Source organism: Ammospiza nelsoni, chromosome 16 (assembly GCF_027579445.1).
Source record: "Ammospiza nelsoni isolate bAmmNel1 chromosome 16, bAmmNel1.pri, whole genome shotgun sequence".
Lineage (NCBI taxonomy): Eukaryota > Metazoa > Chordata > Aves > Passeriformes > Passerellidae > Ammospiza > Ammospiza nelsoni.
In genome coordinates, this window is record NC_080648.1 from 19,246,338 (window position 1) to 19,267,414 (window position 21,077).

The following is a 21,077-nucleotide window of genomic DNA, read 5'->3' on the forward strand; positions in this document are numbered from 1 at the left end:
CTAAGAGGCAAATGAAGGCACAGTGCAAAGTAGAGCTCAACGTACTGGAGAACAAAAGCAAAACAAAGGTGGATAGTTGTCAAAAGGATGTGGCTGACATCTTCACGGATATTCTGAAGATGTTGGTACTCTGGATAGCTTTGTAGAATTTACCTTGAAGAATAGCTTGTCTTGGCAGCTATGGACAGCTTATGAAAGTTGATGACTATCAGCATCACTGCTCAAGAGCAGAAATCCTAACTAATGTCTGAGCAGGACAATGAAGTAAAGAGAGTCACCTAGGTTTGCTTTTGATTTGATTTTGTTTTTTTCTTCGGTTGGTTGCTTTTGGTTTTGTATGTTTGAGAGTAAGTAGAAGTTCAGCAGGTGAGTAAATGAATGATAGTTGAGGAGTTTATGAAGCAGAACTCTTGGGCTGTGTGTTGTCCTTTACTCCTATGGGAAAAAACTAGTATGTGATAGGAAGAAACTTGTGTAAAACATGGTACTTTAGATGGCTTTTTGGACCATTATAGAAACTTTCTTCATTCGTGAAATATTTCTGTTTCATCATCTTTATGGCCCTTTGTAGGACTCTTTGCAGTAGGTCTGTGTCTCTCTCCTGTACTGGGGAGACCAAAACTGGACAAAGCACTCCAGGTGTGGCTTCAGCAGTGATGAGTAGAGGGACAGGATCACCTCCCTCAACCTGCTGACAATGCTCTTCCTAATGCATCCCCCTCCGTCTGCATTTGTGTGCAGCCTGGTGCCTCCAGGATATCCAGGTCCTTTCCTGCAAAGCAGCTTCCTGTTGTAACCAGGCATCGCCAAAGGAGCATTAATTAGCACTGACTCCATGATTCCAAGGCTGATCAATCACTTTTTTATACTGTACTTAATGAGAAACCCATCACCCTTACAGGCAGTCCCATACAGGTGGACCCAATCGGTCCTTGGATCCAAACACCATCACCAGCAGCCAGTCAAGAAATCACCCTTTGGTAAACAAATCTCCCTAACACATTCCACATGCTCACAACAACGGTGGCAGCAAGTGAAGATAAGAATTGTTTCTCATTCCTTTCTCAGGACAGGGCCTGGGGAAGCTGTGCTTGTGCTCTCTGTGGCCAGGGAGCTGCTGCCACAGCTTCCTAGCTGGGTGGCCTCCAGCATAAATTGATATATGTATTAAGTAAGTAGTTTTCTTTCTGCTTCCTAGGTCTGTTGTTAGAATGAAGTTTAAAATGGTTTTTAGCAGGTTATTTTCTACTGTTGTGGTGGTAAAATGAATTGTAATAGACTTTTCAATATAGTTGTGATGACTTCTGAAATTTTACCAGTTCTTTTGGAACATAATGATTTGCAAGCCTGGCTCAAGAGAAGAACTTTTGAGGTCATAGTGAGTTAGATTACAAGGGTTTTTTAACCTGTGCTAATTAGATTAAAGTTCCTAGCTTGTTAAATGAGTGTACTGATTTGGATGGAAGATGAAGTAGTGTGCATGTAGCCCTCTACCATGTTGATAAGTTGATGCAAAAATATTTTCTGTCATCACTGGATCTGAGACAAGTACAAAACTTATTTCCTTGGTGTATCAGTGTATCATACTAGACATTCCTGAGGAAAATTACATTAAGTATTTCTAAAGTATGTTATGCATATAATTGACTTCATTTTATTTATTTGAGGGTGATGGTGTTCTGAAACATAATTTAGTATATCTAAATTGTCTGGTGCTAGCTGTGTTATGATGGATTAGAAAGTCCAACAAACCCAATAGCTGCTTTGGTGACAGCTTGTTTCCTATGAATTTTCCACAGGTCAACAGAAATTGAGGTAATAGAGACTTCCAGTTTAACTCTCACACTGATATGTTCAGCGCTACCTCTAGCCATTAAAGTATTTATTTTCTGTAATTCATGCTTTTAAACTGTTTCTGAGAGTGTGTTGTGAATTTTGTCTAGCTGCCCAGGTAAACAAGTGTATGGTTTATATCTCTTTCCCTCCCTTTTAAGAGCAGGAAATATAAAATCCCCCAAAAGCCTGCTAGACTGCATCTCCATAATGGAGATGCAATATAAGGGAATTTGTAGGGATGTTTTTGATAAAAGTTTTTTTATGGTTTTATCACCATTAAAAGTTAGGATGAATCCCCGTAACTATAATCGTATATCAAAATGCAACATTACAGCAATTCCTGGTAACTGCTTTGGTTCAGGAAAGAAAAATACCACTTTATGTAGGTTTGCTCTCAGTGGCACATGATTTATGCTTATCCTCATTCTGTGTTGACATGATCTGGAGTGACTTCTATGGCACTTGAGACCACCTTTTCCAAGGTTACATAGTGTCATTTGGTCAGATGACTGAAATCATTAAGTTAATAGTGATTTATACTACTAATATGACAACTGCATCCTCTCTGAAAGATATCCCTTTATCTGCTGAAGGAAAGCAGCTGAACATAAATTCTCATCTGTTATCACTAAAGGGAAAGCAGGTTAGCTTACATCACCATGGCCTTTCAGTGGGCTAGAAATGTATAGCCATTTGAAGGATACTCAAATCCTTTTAAAATTGCTCAATATTTGTCAGAAGTCATCATCTCACACTGCCGTTGTACTGTTAAGGGAGATGGGTAAGAAAATTCTGTAATCAAAGGCAAAGAGGAGGCTTTTCATGCTCACTGAATCAATGCTTTCTGCCTAGCTGAAAATGGAACCTAAATCAGGTGCCTGTGGTGCTGCTTATAAATTGAGTTTCTTCTAGTAGTTTCACTTCAAAAAATGTTGGTGTCCTATCCTCCTTCAACCTCTTGGCCACGCCAAAGAAGTGAGCTACAAGAGGTATGTTGGTACCTAGCTTGTATGATTAATTCAGTTCTACATCTGTATCAAATCAGTAACTAGCAAAGAAGGGTCCAAGGAGAACTGAGTCTGGAGTTTTCAGTGAGTGACAGTGTCCAGATTGGACTGAATCCAGCTGGTATTTAAATGGAGAAGCACTGGTAGCATGTCACAAGAGTGTAAGCACAACATTTATTCAAGGAATATTTCATTAAACTGGAAGGTAATGGAAGCTACAGTGTATAGTTCTTCCATTACAGAAAGTACTAGATTGCTTTGATGATTTATTACTGGGGAGAAATCATGGCTTCATGTTTTTTCCAAGACACAGAATGAAAGTGAGGTGACATTTTAAAGCTACACAGATTGCATTGATATGAACTTCAGAGTTTTTGCTGAGTACTATCCTTCTGTAGATCTACTTGTTTCTGATCTTGTTAGATAAAAGATATCAGAGGAAAGATTTGACTTTCACATTTGCAACATCCACTCTACAGTGCAGAAAATTTGTAGTGTAGCTGCTGTGGGCTGCCTTTAAAGACAAAATTCAATGCAGTAAAAATAACTTCCTGGTTAGGGGACCAAGATAGTGTTGCTGCAGAATGGGAAGTGGTTTCAATTTTTGTCATGAGAAGTGTATGCTGAAGCATGTAACGTGGCCATGTCAAATCTCATCCCAGCTACAGGAGTTCTCAGTTGAGTATTTTACATTTGCTGATTTCAATTTAGATATGTATTCTCTGCAGAGGTGCTAAATAAAGAGTAGAAATTGTCAGTCTGGCAGGACTGATGGGCTCTCGAGTAATTTCTGTCACTGAAATGGCAAAAAGCGATGAATCTGCTGCTGCCAGTATGGGGGCTGCTGAGTTTTACAGGATGGAGCAGCTGTATGTAAAGATGCTTTTCAGCCACTCTTAAGGTAGCTGTGAAAATAGTACTATTAATACCTGTTGGAAAACCAGTGAGGTTTTAATAGAAGTAAATATGCTTCTCCAGCCTGTGGGCTGCCGGTCCCATTTGGGAAGGCACCTACAATAACCTGACATCTTGTTTAGCACTGATAAAGCTAGAGAGTCCAATTAAAATATTTCAAGAAGACATCCCCATACAAGACTACACTGATTGTCCGCTAATGTGTATTGAATTTTAGCTAAATACAGCCCCGGGTGCTGTGCTGGAAAGCAGGAAAGCTTGCTTTTCAAGCTCTTAATTCCTTTTATATTGATTTGCCTGCTAATGATATAACCTTCTACTCTAATTAACTGACATCTGCATTAGGCTGAATAAGAGCCCCCTGCTTGAAGCTGTCCACTTGTTTGTTTTATGAAATGTGTCCTTCTGTTATATTTTACCCAGATTAGGTCAGTCTGTGCAAAATAGACCATCTAAAGGATTGACTTTCCTTTTAAATACCTTGTAAAACAAGTTTATCTTTCTGCTGTCTCCATTTCTGCCTGTTTTTCCAGGGCGTGTGTTGCTGGGAAGCCTATCCAGAGCTGGTTCACTGACTGGGTGCTTTTCTAAACCTTCCTTCCCCAGGGACTACTAGCTCCTTTGGCTGATTTGAGGCTGCCAAGAAAGGTGTAAATTGAGATAAAGATGGGCTATGAAGACCTGAGGATAATGGGCCGTTTTGTATGGTTTAGGTTAAGAAACAACTGAGATGTAAGGGATTTAAATCAAGCTAAAAGTATTGCTGGGTTGGAATAGGCAATCTGCTTATGAATCTATGTTGCCAAAATTAAATTAGTTCTTAGTTTGGGAAATTTTGATAACAACATATGAAAAAAGTAAAACATGTTTTTTTAGATCACTTAATAAATTAAAGACACTAGTTTGAAGAAAGTTCATCACGAGCAGCTGTTTGGGTTCATTATGTTGCTGTTGCCACATATGTGTTTGCCCATTTTTTCTTTAGCAGAAGATTGGGAGTCTCAGGAAAAATTATGTGAAGTCAGGATTCTTTCACATTTTTATCTTTGTAGAAGCCTCAAACCCAGTGCAGGTGCTGCAGGAAACTGCTTTCTTGCTTTCTCTTGTTGTAGGGACTGGAGCATCTCTCTTATGATATCTGAGAAAGAAAAATTAAGACAGGGAGTTAGACTCAGTCTTGGAAATATCTTAACATAGGCAACTGGAATCTGAATTGAAAAGTTCATGCTTGAAAATCTGAATTAAATACAGACTCGGGTAGCTACCTGAGCAATACTATGCTATTGTGAGTAATAGCAGGACTCCTGGTGACATCTGTTAACCGAAATCAGTCAAAAACAAATGAAAAATAGACTAGTAAATCAATCAACTCATCATCTTGTCCGTCTCGTTACCATTTCATTGTGTCTGATTTACCGGGTGGAAGATGTAACTCAGTGATGCTTAAGAAGACGGGCCAGCCTTGAGCTCTTAGTGTTAGCATTTCATAGTTTTATTCATACTAGTAGTCCCTTGTAGAGGGACTACTATGTCCTACATAGTATGAATAAAACAGCTCAGATATTACTCCAAATATTTTAGTAAATTGTTTCATGCCAAGTCATGGTCTTTCTCTCAGAGCCTTTCTGTGTTCAAAATGTATAGAAAACTGACATTTTCACTGTCATTTGTAGTTCTGTATTAGTTCCATTTACACTGTGGTTTGTATTTGTATATGAAAAATGAAGTGTTCAGTGCACAACAGAACTTCTGTTGTGATACCTCTGCAGCTCCTAGTTGGGAATAGCATAGCAGTTGGTTGTGTAGTGTATTGGTGGAACTGGATTCCTTGTGTGTTAAAATTTTTGCACAATGATGGATTGAAATTGAGAAAAAAAGATGGGAAATATCTTAGCTGGTTTCTGGTATAACCATCATAACATATCACATACTCTGATTTGGAATGATGGGTGTGAGATCCAAAGAGCTTGTGGCTGGAAGAATTAGCTGCTAATCTCACATTTCTACAGAAAGACTGAGCAATTCCTGTTTTGTAGCCCTGAAAACATAATGGAGCCCTGGGGATCATTGTCAAAACAAGCTTCTCAGAGCCACTAGCACTTAGCAAAATTGACTTCAGTTAATCAAAAGATTCTTTTGGGTGGGGGGGGAGGAAGAAGCTGGTGGTTTGGAAAGCTGGAGAACAAGTAACTGTGCAGATGTTTAAAGATATTCCAGTTTCCTGTGGTGAAGCTCAGTGACCTATAATATCAGTATCTAATGGGCAAACTTATATTGAAGATAAAGTCATTTAAGTATTAGACTGGTGGGGGGAAAAAAGGTGCAAGGGAGGAGAGTACAATGGCACTTTGCTCAGCTTGTATGGACATAGAGGCATTGACCACAACTCTCTGGTTCCATCCATCCAGCCAATTCCTTATCCACCAATTTGTCCACCCTTCAAACCTCTTTTTCTTCAATTTGGAGATAAGGATGTCATGTGATTTACTAATCAATTTTGATTCAGCCATATTATCAGTTGGACATTTTTCAGTCTTTTTACAGTTATCTCTGTATATAAATAATCTTCTCTTGTGCTCTCAGGCTCACTAGCAATTCTTCTTGCAAAGTGCTTCTAGAGGGTCCAGTCCATACCGCTTAGCTCTTCAAGCATCTCATGATGTGAACTCTGTGATTCTGGCCATACAGTAAAGCAAAGGCAAAGATTATTTTCTCTACATAAGGGTAAGTGATTGGAGTGTTGCTTAATAAATTTTGTCATCTGATGGGGGGAGAAACAGCTGAATCACATACCTTACAGGAAAATAGGTGGGACCAATGGGAAGAAAGATGAGCCAAAAATCACACAATTATTTTGTGCTAGCTTAATGTCTGCTTGTTCTGCCCAAAGGTAAAGACATAGTTATCAGAGCCATTTATCAGGTATACCATTTTAGTATAAACTTGTTTAAAAAAGGGTAGAGCCCCTTTGTCATTTTAATTAGACAGTAACCCATTGATTCCAAGCGGGCCTTCATTTTCTAATTATTTAGTATGTAATCTCATTAAACATCTTCTAGTGGACAGGATTGCTCTAAAAGCTTTAGTTCCAGAGCTCTAATATTAGGCTTTTGGCATTCATCCCTGTGTGTGAAAAGCAGTCCGTTTGTTTACCAGGAATTTAGATTCCCATTACTGGCGGAATTAGCAACGAGCTATTAGTCTGATTCAAGCACTTAACAATTGCTGATCATCTCCTCCTAGCTTGGGGATAATGGAGGTGATCAGCTGTAAATGGAAAGTATGTGTGGCCATTTTCATGGAGGCACTTGGAGAAAGTGCAGCATCCCCTGACCTCTGCTGACCCTGGGGTTTGCAAGAAACCCAAACACCAAGTCGCTTCCTGGAGGAGAGCTAATCGCCTATCAGAAGAGCTTCCATTAGAGACTAACCAAGCTCAGGCTCAACCGACCCTGCCTCAAATGAAAAAAGGTTCAGCCGCAAAGTCCCTGGAGTAGAAGTGATTAGCCTCTGATTGTGTTTACCAGGATCTGTTTCAGTGGGGGAGGCTGCTGTGGAATAGCTGCGAGTTGTGATGCCATAGCAGTGGGGAACTGTCCTGTGGAGCTCAGCAGCGCTGATTGGCTTCCTCTTTCTCCGCTGTTGTCCGCAAGAGCTTTGCGTGGTACGTGGACGCCTCAAAGATTGCTTTGACAATTCTCCTTTTTATTCTGTGTGGTTTATTGTGTGAAGTTGCCTATCATTTTGGCAAATGGAGTGATTTTTAGGATGTACTGAAAAAGATATTTCCATTCCTTATAGATGCTGAACCTGTAGCCCTTTCCTATCAATTGAAAGTTACCTTTTATTGTCAGCTGATTTTGAGAGGTGTGCCAGAGACCTGTAGCCAGGAATCACTGTTTGAAACCAAAAGTGCTTTAGCTTTTTGTCATCTGCAATAACATATTGTTCCCCCTTCTAAAAGGAAAACTGCAGCCACTTGATGCTTACTAAGACATAGACATTTCTTGGAGGCAATGGGAATTATTTGAACGAGGCAAGGACACTATTTTTGGACTTGCAAAATCAAGGTTTATCTCTGGCATCATTTTGCTTATGACCTCGGGCAAGAAATGTGAATTGGTTCTCCCACTTGTCACAACAAATCACTTATCTAGCACTTAGCTGAGCTCACTGCTGGAGGACTACATGAATGCCCTTTGTAAATGCTACAAAGAACCTAAGGCTCTATCAGAGTTCTAGAAGCCACAGCTGAAGTACCTGACAGTGAATGATATCTGTAAAAGTTAAGATTGTTTTGTAAGAGATTCTAACTCTGTTCTTAACATTTCTGTTCCATAATGTCTCCAGCAGTGGAGATAAGGAGTGTAGTGTCTATGAAATAGAAAGGAAGGCAGGAGACTTCTAGAGTTGCAAGATAAATTTTATTAGTCAGACCTCACATTATTTTACTCTTTAAAAAATAATCTGCATTACAGTAATTAGAAGGCTCCCTCCTCCTATATGCTTGCTCATTTTTAAGACTGTCTGGATAGAGAATTTTTATTGGATTAATTTTGTGTTTTGTGGATAATCTTTTGTGAGACCATAGGTGCTCACAGGATGTTGTTTTCCACTTTCTGGCAACAGAAGCTGAAGTGGGGTTCTTAATTGCCCTGTAGTATGATTAGTAAGCTGTTCTGAATGGGTTTAGGAAATGTGCCAGTCTTGGAACATTGATGGTGCTGACAGAACTGAATTGATAGTGATACTGACATGACAATTCTAGTAGCAGTTAAGTTGTGCATGGATATATACTGTGTAGTTGAAAACCTGTGATATATGGAGACCAGGTGTTAGAAAAGTCTAAGTGAAAATGGGTTTGTACTCACAACAGTGTGAGTACCTGTGAATGAAGGTGTAGTTAGAAGTGAATTTTTCTTGCAGTTATTGATGAACAAGCTAAGAGGCAGCTGTGTATATAAAGGTGCATGAAAAAAGGACACATGACACTTGGAAAAAAAACCCCAACAAACTGACATGCTTTGTTTCAATTTCAGTCTAGAGTATGATTTGTCCAAGTGTCAAGCATTTTCCTATACAATCCAGGATATGACAGAAGACTGCAGTTGTATCCTCTTAGTAGGAACTCAGTGCCCTAAACATAAACAAGAAATTGCTAATCCCTTTTTCCATATCAATCTGTTTTACAGCACTAAATTTGGGAAAGAGGAAAGATCACAGCACAGATGAGTGGGAGATGAATGCAGTACATTGTGTACCAGTGTGTGTGGTACAGATCACTCAGAAATCTACTCCGTTATTCTCACAAGTATTCTCTCTGTTGTGTGGAATAGTGAAACAAATAAGATTTTCTTCTTCCCTGTCACTCTCCATTAACTTCTAGAGATGACAGATGCTATTACATTACAGTCAAGAATCTTGATACATTTCTAAGTCCCACAATATGGAGGATCGTCTAATGTACTTACTATATTAGGGTTACATGGACTCTATATTTATTAACTAATGGTGGCAAACATGTGGGAACAGTGCTGTCTCTTGCTCCAAATAGCCATATTTCAGCAGGTAAGGAGAAATATCAGCATTAGTACACCTGTGTATTAAGAAAACATATTCATTCCTACTGCATGTAAATAATACATTGCTTCTCTGTGTGACAGAGGAGATGATGATGCTGCTGCATGCATGTTTTCTTCTCTATACCTGCCTAGGAAATAAACAGAAGTCTGGAATTGGAAATGAAAATATTACCACTGCAGTAGGATAATTACTTTGATACACATGACGGTGTAAGATTCTGTAATAAGGTGTCTGACAGTGATGTCCTTTCTTGGCAACAGATAAAACACAGGATAAAAAGAAATACTCAGCTACTCTGCCTCTGTTCAGGATTATAATCTTGTTTGGATGTGTATAGTATTGTTCAGATCTGTTGCCTCTCTCTGAGTATGAGCAATGGGCTTGACATGTATGCGTGGAGGGGCTGTTTTGAGCTGAGTTTCTGGCTATTTGAAAATGTTGGCTGGCTGGTGAGGCAACTCTTGCACACAATTGATTGTAGACTGTTAACCTATGCTCAGAAATCAATATTCACTTAACACCACATTTTAACAGACAAACGCAGTACAAACTAACAGTAGTTACACAGTGCACACATTTATATTCAGAATAAACTGGTTATGAGACGGTGCTTGGCAGAAGAGGAAGATGGGGCAAGTTGCTGGAAGGTGACAATGGTAACTTGAATATGTGGACAGATATAAGGAGATTCTTGCAACTATATGTCCCAGGGTTTGTGATCAATGCGCCTTCAAAGAGCCAAATGTATTCTCTAAGGGTTACAGAGATGGTCTGTCCTGAGGCCAGGCATCATCTTTTGTTGGATAAGCCTAAATCTACTGGAGTTGAGCACCATTCATCTTGAACAACAAAACCCAAGTGTGTTGCTAGCTGCGATAATGGATTATGTGTATGTTGAAGGAACAACAGAATGGAGCATAAATTCCAGTATAGTGTTCTTGATCTGGACTGGTATTTTTCATATACTTAAAAGAATGGATTTGAAAAGGGAACTGAAAGTAATCCAGAGATGGTGTTTACTGAGGACTTCACATCTATATTTATTAAGCTTTACTTGCAACCCACCCTGAAGCACAGGCTTCTAGTCTTTAGGATTATATGCTCTATGCCTTCATAGGCTTGAGAAATAGGTATCAACAAAACTCATTAAGTGCAACAAGTCCAAGTGCAAGGTCCCACATCTGGTTTGGGGCATCCCTCAATATCAGTACAGAGTGGGGGAGTGAAATGGATTGAGAGTAGCCCTGCAGCAAAGGACTTGGATACATGGCTAGATGGGAAACTAGACATGATTCGGTAAAATGCACTTGCAGCCCAGAAAGCCATCCTGCAGCCTAGGCTACATAAAAAGAAGCATGGCCAGCAGGCTGAGAGGCGATTCTTCCCCTCTACCCCAGCCCACCTCCCCACCCGGAGTTCAGCATTCCAACTCTGGGGCGCCCAGTACGTGACAGACATGGGCCTCTTCAAGCAGGTTCAGATGAGGCCATGAAAATTACAAGAGGGCTAGAACTCCCCTCCTATGAAGAAGGGCCAAGACAGTTGATGTGGTTTGGCCTGGAGAAGAGAATGCCCTGTGGAGATCTTGTTGTGCCTTTTCAATACATCAGGGGGGATGATAAGCACTGAGACTTTTTTTTCAGGATCTCTAGGGACAGGATATGGAACAACGTTTTTAAACCGAAAGAGGGTATGTTTAGATTGACTATTAGGAAAAAATTATTCCCTGTGAGGGTGGTGATGCACTGGCATAGATTCTCCAGAGAAGCTGAGCTTGCCCCATCCCTTCAAGTGTTCAAGGCCACGTTGAATGGGGCTTGCAGCAACCTGGTCTAGTGGAAGACAGTCCCTGCCCGTGGCATGGGGGTTGAAGCCAAATGATTTTTTAAGGTCCCTTCAAACCCAAACCATTCAATGATCGTATGCCTGAAAAGGAGCTTCAGATGGTGGGGCGGTCGGAGACACTGTCAGATCATCCCTACAGTCAGAAACCAAACTCTGCACAAATTCTGAAAGAAATCAGACCTTTGATTTAACCTATTAAGCTGGAAGATTAACCTGTTACTTGGAATGTGTACACAGCAGAAGCAATGGTGAGAACTGTACCTGCAGAGCTCAGTGCAAACTGACAGGGGGAAAGCAGGGTGCAAGTATGTGGGAGGTTTCCAGTGACTGCCATTCTGCGTTAAGGCTGTTCCTCTTGTCTGCAAGCCTTCTGTTTCCCAAAGGTAAATCTGTATTGGGACATGCCTGGATGTGGAATAATATTAATAATATGGGAAGGAAAGATTCCTTTTATACCAAATTAATGTGGGCTAAGCAACAGGGGCAGGAACAGAGCCAGAGAAGGCCAGGAAGTAACAGCTCCAGAAAATACAGAGGAGGCCATAGGCATATTGCTCTGTTTGGAGCTGTCTCGTTGTGTCTTCCCTTCAGCCACCTAGGAAATAAAAAAGAGGGATGAATCCCAGTTAGACACATTTATGCTCAAACTTCTGGCTGCAGAACCTCTGGTTCTGAGCACTAGTGTGAGACTATTGTAACTCCTGTGGCCAGACATACAGCCTCCTATTTTTGCTTGTCTGTGGAAGGACTAACTTAAGGCAGAGTAGTCCAGTGTTCTGCATGCACATGGCATTCCTTGTTTTGATGTCCAAAGTCACATATTTCCAGATCCAAGGTTTTTCAACTACTGTCTCTAGGCTACTTGACTCACTGCCTTGTGAAGGCAACAAAGCATTGCGTACCTGGGACATTGCCGAAGAGAGAGATGTGCTGGCACTGTCTCCTTGGAAGCTTAGGGAAGATGAATAAAATAAGTCTTCCTGTCTTTCTAGAGCTGCCTGCTTCAGGTGCATTTGAGACCAAATGGTATTTTCTGCAAACAGAAGTAAAGTAAGAGTCTTACTGTGCTTTTGTTGTGCACACCTTGGAGTCTAGTGAGCAGAAGTCTAGAAAAGCTATTTTCGGAAAGGCACTCACAGGCTGTGTGGTCTTGATTTAGAAAATACATATTCTCTGTTTTCTGAATGGCCTGTCAGTTTGTGAGTTTACTTGTGACATTGAGCAGACTGCAGAAACAGTTTGAACTGTACTTGAAGACTTTTGGGGCCCCTCTGCAACTTTCCCAACTCTGTATTTTGTAAGGGGCAGGTTTGTAGTATCTCAGATGAGATGATTAAATTGTAGATGTGTCTGTAGTGCTGGGTGTAAGGCTTTTATATACTGTGGGAGGCAGGTTTAAGTATTAATCATTTATGTAATGATGCTGTTTTCTTTTATATCCTTTTAAAGCTTTTACAAACATAAAATATTTAAATCTCATTGAAGTATGTTGCTAAAACACTAGGGAAATAGAAGAAATACAGATTTAGGATTGCACAGTTGCATATAACAGGACTTTTGCAACTGCTATGCTGAATCTAGTAACAGGCTGCATCAGAAGCTACTTATCTTGACTGAGTAAATGAGAGGTGAGTACAGAAACAGGATAAGGAGGGGAATCCTGACCCCATAATCCTGGTGCACAAATGTGGTTACTCAGCAACCTATGGATACAGCATGTCTCATCTCCCCTTGGTGATGTTTTTGCAGTGCCCTTCATTTGAATGATGTTTGGAAATAGCTTCAAGGGTGTTCGAGGTGAACAGAAATGTTGCCAAAAGATACAGAAACAGTTCTTAGAGCAGATCCAGGCTGGTCCCACAGGTTGCAGAGGAGATCATGGATCATTGCAGAACATAGAACTATACACAAGAGCAATGCAACACAGAATCTTGAAACCACAGGATTTAAATTATTCTCTGCTGAGCTGTTTCTCTGTGATGTGATTGATGCTTACCAAGGCATTTGTTGCTCTCAAACATGCCGAGTATCTGGTCACACTTCTCCTTCTGGTTGCCACTGTTCTCACATGTACACCACAAGGAAACCTCCACGCTGGAGTTACTGACATAGTTGGGTGTCATGGGTGTGCCTGTCCCAACCCCCCAGATGAAAGAAGCATTATGAATCATGTTATACTGAAGGAAATGCTGCCCTGGAGGCAGAAGCCTTCCACTGTGATAAGTGTGTTACCCGGGCAATGTCAGGCTTGATGAACCTACCTGAAGTCTGCTGAGCTGTGAGAAAGTGTTGAGATCGCTACCCCTGACACAGGCACTCTGAAATGTATTGAGAACTGAAGCTGGTGCAAGCATTCAACTGTGATGTGTACACAGCAGACGTATTGGTGAGAACTGTACCTGCAGAGCTCAGTGCAAATTGATGAGGGGAAAGCAATGTAATGGTGCAAGCATTAAACTGTGAAGGATTTTTGTTTTAGGATGTGAAGGACTTGCGTGGACTCAGCTGACATATGGCAGCAAAAGGTACTCTTGCTTCTTGGGTAACTGGCAACACTGTGTAGGCAGGTGTCTTTTGACAAACAAATACTGCACACCTGTAGTGTGCCCTTCAGGCAGTGTTCATGCAGCTCAAAACTAGCAGAGCCATCTGGAAAAATTGAAGGTATAGTCTAAATTTACAGCTTCTGAGGTACTGCTGCTCTTTACATCCTCTTTTGAGCTACTCTGAAAATGTTTTAGTAGGTTGGTAGATAGTAAATAGTTAAAACCAAAGACGACCTTCCTTCTAACAGCTGGTAGTGCTATGTTCTGGCTGCCTCTGAGAACACAGTGCAACGCTAACAAGCCACCAGGAATCTAAAAGTCAGGCAGTGATGGAATGCTGTATTTAATCACTGCTGTGATGGGATGTAACTCCAGCATTAGGAATGACAATGACTTAGTTCAACAAGCCCACAGTGTACTGTTGCTGAGGTACTTGGAGTGCTTCGAACCAGCTGATGATGCAGAGATGCTTACAGAAATCTCAGACAAGGATGGGGCAAAGTACAGCAAAAAAATGCCATGGAAGAGCTCTCTTTGGACTGCATTTACCTCTGAGGCAAGGGAGAGCACTAGCATCCATCAGTAAGGCACATTCACCAGTATACTGAGTGCTACCTCCTGCAGGAGACCAGAATGGTCCTTCACAGCATCAGAGAGTGCCTACAAGCTTGTGGCCTGAAAGCATCCACCCTGTATCTTCCTGTGGATATCACTTACCAATCATCCCCATGTAAGCCTGCAGGCACGCAGCATGGTTGTGCAGAGAGCAGCCATCGGGAGATATGTCTGCAGGTTGACAATTTTGTTGGAAGTCAGCCAGTCGGGATCTGTAGGAAGGAAAATGAGACCATCAGTTTCGATGTTGTTCTCTTGGATAACATCCTCTGCTACCTGACCTACTTGCAGATATGGTCTTCTAAGCAGGAGTCCAGAAGCCAGAGGCAATTCGGTTTGGTGTTATACTGGAAAGAACAATCAGGAACAATAGTTTTGCGGCGTCTTTCTCCACAAAATTCATCTTGACATGGACAGAACAGGATCCTTTTGGTGAAATCCTCAGGAACTTTCTCAAAGAAATTCCTTAGCCCTCTGTGGCACTTGCGCCGGTCACACACATCCTCACTTGCTGCTCCCTTGGTGCAGATGGAGGCATAGTCTGTGCGCAGACGAAAACACTTCTTGCTCAGATTACAGATGTGTGTTGCTCTCAAACATGGATTTGTTGCATCTCCTGCTAACTGTGAGCCTATAGAGCCACAAGAAACACAAAAACAATGAAGCAAGTCTCCGGAAGAGATTTGGTATGGAAGCACGAGCACTCCTCTCTTGATGGTCAGATTTGAAAAATTAAAAGCAACAAAGCAAACCAGTCCTTCTATGTGCCTGCCATATGACACCATGATTATACCAGTTACAAGACAGTATTTTTTTATACTAGGGTTCATAGTAGGGCGCTTGTTTTGGAATATGGATCATTGTGGGTTATTACCGATTTCGTGGGCCTGCATCTGTGGCTTTATTTATGCATGGTAGGAGTGAAAAATTTAGGCAAGTACCTAGAGCAGGCATTCCTCTGATTAAAGAGGCCATTACCCCAAATTGTTCTTATAATCTTCAACCCATGAAAAGATAAGAGAGGGAAGCATTATATCATGTAACCATTACAATTCTTACCTGATACCAGAGCTGCCAGTTTATTATAATCTGTCTTCCAGTGTTCTTCATTTGCTGAATTCTCATAGGGAGAGGTCTCCAAATTGAGATAACCTAGGCAAGATACAAGATATTTAATGCAGTAGGAGATGGGAGAAATGCTTTATGACCAGATTTGTTTGTTTGTTTGCTTATTCTTAAATGGATATTTTTCTTATTTATGCCTGGTTCTTTCCTCAGGCTGGATTTCAGAAATGCTCTGTCTCACTCAAAGCCAAATGCCAAGAATGGTTCTTCTGGAAATGCAAAGCTATTACTGTATAAAACCCTCATTACATTTTGTCCAGCTGGAATTGGGTCTATCTAGTGATTTGGATTTTTCAGCTTCAGTAAGTGTCAGGAGCTGAGCAGCACAGGCAGGGTCTAGTGGGAGGTCAAGTAGAAGCATCCCACAAAAGAAAGCAGCAGAACACTTAGGGATGCTATGGCAATATGTGTCATAATCACATGTGTTTTCAGTGATGGATAGACAGGACCATTTTTAGGTATTTTTCACAGCACTAAATCTAACTATCTCAGTGTAGCTATCAGGTTTGCTGGTATATTTGAAGGGCTGGTCCCATACCAGATCAGTTTTCTCTGCTCGTCAGAGTAGTAATGAATTCCCTTTACTAGGAGATATGGTTCCAAAGCAATTACCTACAGCACTGAGAAGTGGACATTGACGGTTTTTCACCTAGGGGGCGGGGGTAAGCCTTACTAGTACCTTGTAAATTTATATTACTTCATCTCACCATCTGTCATGCTGGAGTGAACGGTCCAGAAAATGCGTAAGCAGTGCTCCTGTCTCTTCATGCGCCGGTGGCACTTGCAGTGCAGCAAAGAGCTGTTCCCAAGGTCAAGCTCTGCATTCAGACATCTGACCCTGCTATCATGATCCAGTGAAAGGAGGCGAGTCTTGGCCAGGGCACAGTTTTCCAGGGTCCTGTATGTGGCATTGCAGGTGGAGTCAGAGAGACATAGCTGCTCTGCCATGACACAGTCACTGCTGGGCAGAGCCATGAGGTCTCCTGATCAAGTAGAGAAAAGAGTGTTAGGGCCCCAGTCAAAATGAATGCCACACAAGCATCTTGTAATTGTTCTGCAGGGATTCTGTCTTCAACAAGGACTTCTTGCAAGAAACAGAACTTGTTGGGATCTTTCATGTGCAGTAGTTAAGGGACAAGAGCTGTCTCTATTTAGAAAAAAAAAAAGGATGAGTATAAATGAAAGAGGGAACAAAAGGTTAAATAAAAGCCTCCATAATAATTTTGTTCATCTTGGCTGGGATCAGGGATTGCTCTGTATTTTGGGGACTAGTAAATGCCTGGAAAACTTGGGGTTGCTGAGGCCTGCTTTGAAGAGCTCTTCTATCTGGGCACGAAAACCACAGTGCAATAACCACATGGTAATACCATACTATGTACTGTGAGTACTGCTGCAATTATTAAAGTATATGCTGGTCATTAAGAGATGTAGCGAGAAAACCATTTGTAGGGTATAGAAAACAACTATTTTAATGAGCCTGAAGACTTAAGAATACGTATTCTTTGCACAATAAAATGAATCCTTAACAAAGGATGCAAGTAGCTTCATATGGAAGGGCTGATACGCAGTCAATTAAAGTACATAGAGCCCAGTCCCTAAAATCCCTGCCAAAAATGCAGATGAAGGCTTGGCCCATAAGAACCTCATGAAGTTCAACCAGTCCAAGTGCAGATGCTGCACCTGGGTCAGGGCAACCCCAGACCCAAGTCCAGACTGGGAGATGAATTGAGAGCAGCCTTCTAGAGGAGCACTTGGGGATTCTCAGGGGCGAGCTGGTCATGTGCACTTGCAGCCCAAAAAGCAAATATGTCCTGAGCTGCATCAAAATCAGCATGGCCAGCAGATCGAGAGAGTAGGTTCTGGACCCCACCTGCAGTGCTGCATCCAGCCCTGGGGCCCTCAGCACAGGAAGGACGTTAACCTGTTAGCATGGATCCAGAGGAGGCCCAAAGATGCTCTGAGACCTGGAGCACCTCCTGCTATGAGACAGATTGAGAGAGTGGGTGTTATTCAGCCTGAAGAAGGCTGCAGGGAGACCTCCACTGGATCCCCTTTCAGTACTTAAAGGGGACTTTTAAAAGAGGAGGGATAGCAACTTTTTATACAGGCAGATAGTGATAGGACAAGGGGGAACAGTTTTAAAATAAAAAGACAAGATTTAGATTAGATGTTAGGAGAAGAAGTTATTTACTCAAAGGGTGGTAAGGGCCCGGGACAGGTTGCCCCAAGCAGCTGTGGCTGCCCCATCCCTGGAAGTGTCCAAGGCCAGGTAGGAGGAGACTTGGGGCAACCTGGTCTAGTGGAAGGCATCCCTGTCCATGGCAGGGGGTAGACCAAGATGATCTTGAGGGTTCCTTCCTGCTCAAGTCTTTCTATAATTTTATGATTATGTTGTCGTGGGTAGATGAATTCAGTCTGTAATCTTTCTTCATTTCTGCAGCATATGAATCTATGTTTACAGTACAATTACAATGAAGTCTTGAAACAAGACAGTTTCCTAATAAAATTTATAGGCTGGTATGTTTCTTCCCTTCAGGTCAATATTCCTTGGCTGGCTTTTGGAAGTGACTGTGCTGAGCCTTACATCTACCTTTAGTGTTCTTTGGGTACATCATGTTACCTATCATTCTCTTGTTCAGCAGGTGCAGTAATACTATTTCAGTCTGCCATCACTATAAATTAGGAGGAAATCTTGGTACAACTCACATTGCCCAGAGTACCATCTTCCCCATGTAATTTGTTCTTCCACTTACTCATTTTTGCTAGCTGCATCATTTTATTTGCTGCAAGCAATAGAATGCCAGCCTGCTTCTCAAAGTTTCTACTTTCCCTACAGCTCAGTAATATTATCTAGGTACCTCTGTCCCACTTGTACAAGTTTCTTTGTTCTTCCAGCAACTTACTGTACTTTGTAATTCATCTGGCTCTTACATAGAGACTTGATGATTTTTCAAACTCCCTGAAAAATCTCTCATCAGGAATCCTTTGTATCCAGCACAGTGGGTTCTGGTGAAGGTGCTCTAAACCTCAACTTTAAAACATTCCTCCTCTAAACACATCATTTACTGTCTGTGCATTGTTATAAGCCCTGAAGTTTGGCAAGTTGTTTAATTTTTTTTTAATTTTGTCTTAGTAGTCCAGTAACAATGTGAAAGAATGGGAAAGCTAATTCTTTCCTAGATCTGTGGTCTAGGTTGCAGAACATGCTAAAGATGTATGTGAATTGGAATCCCATCTGTAGTTTAAAAAAGAAGTTAAAAGGTAATAACCAATTAACACATGATGATTATTTATACCTTAGAAAAAAATTGATAGGTAATACAATACACCTTTTCTATTCTCCCTTTTCAATGTCCTGTCATATAAATATGTCTATCTTGTTTCCCCTGGTGCACCATGCCATTTAAAGAGATGACAATTACAGAAGGGAACCTTTCCTTTATCAGTTACCAAAGAAGCGTTGGCTTTTGGACATGGCAAATTGTGGGAAATCTTTTGCAATCGTTGGCCGCCAGTGGCTACTGCAGCGTAAGTGCAGCAGCCCATCTTTTAGCAGTCAAAAAGTTGCAGCTTTTTCTGAGTGCAAAGCACCCCTAGACAGAAACTAGGAATGCTTCAGAGCAGTTTCTAATTTCCTTATTCCTAGTCGCATCAACCCTGACGACTGAACAAGAGTTGAACTGGGCAAAGGAATAATTTCAATCCTCAGCTCTTGTCATTTGGAGGCAGAGTAGAACAATCAACTGCATCTCTGCAGGAGTTCCTTGGATTGGTCTTCGCAAACCGAGCCTAGTCTCGGAGAACCAGGGGCCTTAAGCATTTCAGAGGGCGAATGAATGGGGGATAGGCATCAAAAACTGCTCTTGGTGAAGCCAGCGAGAGCGCGGCGCAGCCGGGACCAGCTCAGGCGAATGAGTCTCCGCATTGTGCCTATCCGGCCGCGTTCAGGGATCGGCTCCCGGCATCTCCTCTCGCCTTCTCACGCCTTGCCTCCAGGGCAGACGGTCCCCTCCCCAGAGCGTCCCTCCAGTTTGACCGCAACCACACCAGAGGTCCCCCGTTTCGGGCCAAAGCAACAGCCGCCTTTCCTCTGAATCGCGAATTCTTCCCCGCCGCCGGCGCGCGGGGCAGCTGGAGCCGGTGGCCGGGAGAGCCGCGCAGCTTTTGGGAGCGCCGCGCTCCGCGCCCGCCCGGCATCGGGGGAGCAGCGGTCAGCCCGGCGACCGCGACCCCGGCGTCGCCCCTGCAACCCGCGGCGGGACCGGCGCGCGAGCGATGCCGCTGTCTGCCCGCCGGGAGAGGGACGGGGTCGTGCCGCCCTGCCCAGCCCGCCCCGCGCCCCGGGCGCTGTTACCGGCTCGGGAGAGAAGCAGCCCCAGGAGCAGCGCCGGCCCCATGCTGGCGGTCAGTGGCTCCGAGCGCCGGAGCTGCAGCTCGCATGCTGCGCGACCCCGCCTCGGCGCTGCTGAGCCCGGCCCGCCCCGTCGAGGTGCGGGCAGCGAGCACCGCCCCCGGCCCGACCCACCGCGGGTCCGCGGCCCGCCCGTGGCGGCCGCAGCGGGCGGAGGGGCCAGGCGGTCGGCGGGCTGGAGTGAGTTGGGGCGAGTGACGGGGGTCATCCAGCGGCCGCTGTCCCCGGGGCGATCGGGAAGCCGCTGCGCCGGGGGCCGGGCGGTGTAGGGATGCTTCAAAAGGGGCGTTTTGGAAGGGGCTGCGCAAGGGGTTTGTTTATTAGAATTACAAAGAAGAAGTTGACAATGGCCAGACAAAATCCTGTGTTTGAATAGAATTTATGCATCATGTATGAAGTGTATGAATATGCAACGGGCTATTGTTCTTAAGAGTTAATCCTTTGTTAGCAGGGGTCCTTTTTCGGGCTCGTGATGCCCAGAAAAAGATACCTGGACGTCTGTAACTCGTTGTTTTTATTGACTCATATTGTCCTAATTCAATTTGTCCAAATTGTTATTACTCTAATTGTGTTACTATTTTTATAACCATTTTATTACTATTAAACTTTTAAAATTTTAAAAAACAAGTGATTGACGTTTTTCACATTGATTGATAGCATACTTCAGTACCGAGACCAGAGCTGTGATTGCACACCCTCGGGGGCCTATTTGGGTAAAGGACAGTAAGTCTCCAACTTAGGAGAGTCTCCTTCACTCTGGAGGGATTGTTCTTGGAGGATACAGAGGCAGACTGGCTTTTGAATAGATTCCCCAAGTGATTCTTTGGTCTGTGGATGGGATGACTGAGCTTGTGGCTTCCTTTTGGCTTTGTTGTGAAGGCTCTTATTTCAGTTTCTTACCTGGTGCTGGCTCTGACTTGATTGAGCTGTGTGTCTGCAGCCACACTAAAGATGGCATTTCTGAGAGCCCATATGGCATTTAGGCAGCATCCTAAAATCAAATTAACCAGTTCGGAAAAGTTACAGTCCAACACATGCACATCAAACATTAGTATATGAAAATGGGGCAAATGTTTTAGTAAGTCTGTTGTTTGCATAAATAGAGAGACCTACCCCATCTGCCTGAAAACCCCAGCAGAAAGGGTAATAACTGTCCAGATACATTAAGTATTCAATGCACATGAATATCTAATT

General features: G+C 42.6%; 1 protein-coding gene and 1 long non-coding RNA gene across 2 annotated transcripts; one reads left to right on the top strand and one right to left on the bottom strand.

Annotated features, from left to right (window-relative positions):
• The first annotated feature begins 1,041 nt into the window (after nt 1-1,041).
• LOC132080373 (uncharacterized) lies at nt 1,042-7,221 on the top strand. The gene is made up of 3 exons (XR_009419557.1): nt 1,042-1,171; nt 6,342-6,482; nt 7,002-7,221. It is a non-coding gene; the product is annotated as an uncharacterized LOC132080373 (long non-coding RNA).
• A 4,425-nt stretch (nt 7,222-11,646) lies between these two features.
• GFRA3 (GDNF family receptor alpha 3) lies at nt 11,647-19,869 on the bottom strand. Its single transcript, XM_059483508.1, has 8 exons — nt 19,827-19,869; nt 16,180-16,455; nt 15,407-15,499; nt 14,633-14,978; nt 14,450-14,559; nt 13,183-13,317; nt 12,089-12,219; nt 11,647-11,781 (listed from the first exon to the last, which is right to left on the bottom strand). Exons 1-8 carry the CDS (start codon nt 19,867-19,869, stop codon nt 11,647-11,649), a joined length of 1,269 nt encoding a protein of 422 aa, XP_059339491.1.
• Between the last annotated feature and the right edge of the window lie 1,208 nt (nt 19,870-21,077).

Bases quoted from the DNA above. Each gene is read 5' to 3' on its own strand.
- GFRA3 (XM_059483508.1), bottom strand. From the start codon at position 19,869: ATGGGGCCGGCGCTGCTCCTGGGGCTGCTTCTCTCCCGAGCCG. The intron at 14,979-15,406 runs GTAAGAATTGTA...GTGGCTCTATAG, and splicing joins ACTGGCAGCTCTGGTATCAG to GCTCACAGTTAGCAGGAGAT. The intron at 11,782-12,088 runs GTACGCAATGCT...TTTATTTCCTAG, and splicing joins TCTCTTCGGCAATGTCCCAG to GTGGCTGAAGGGAAGACACA.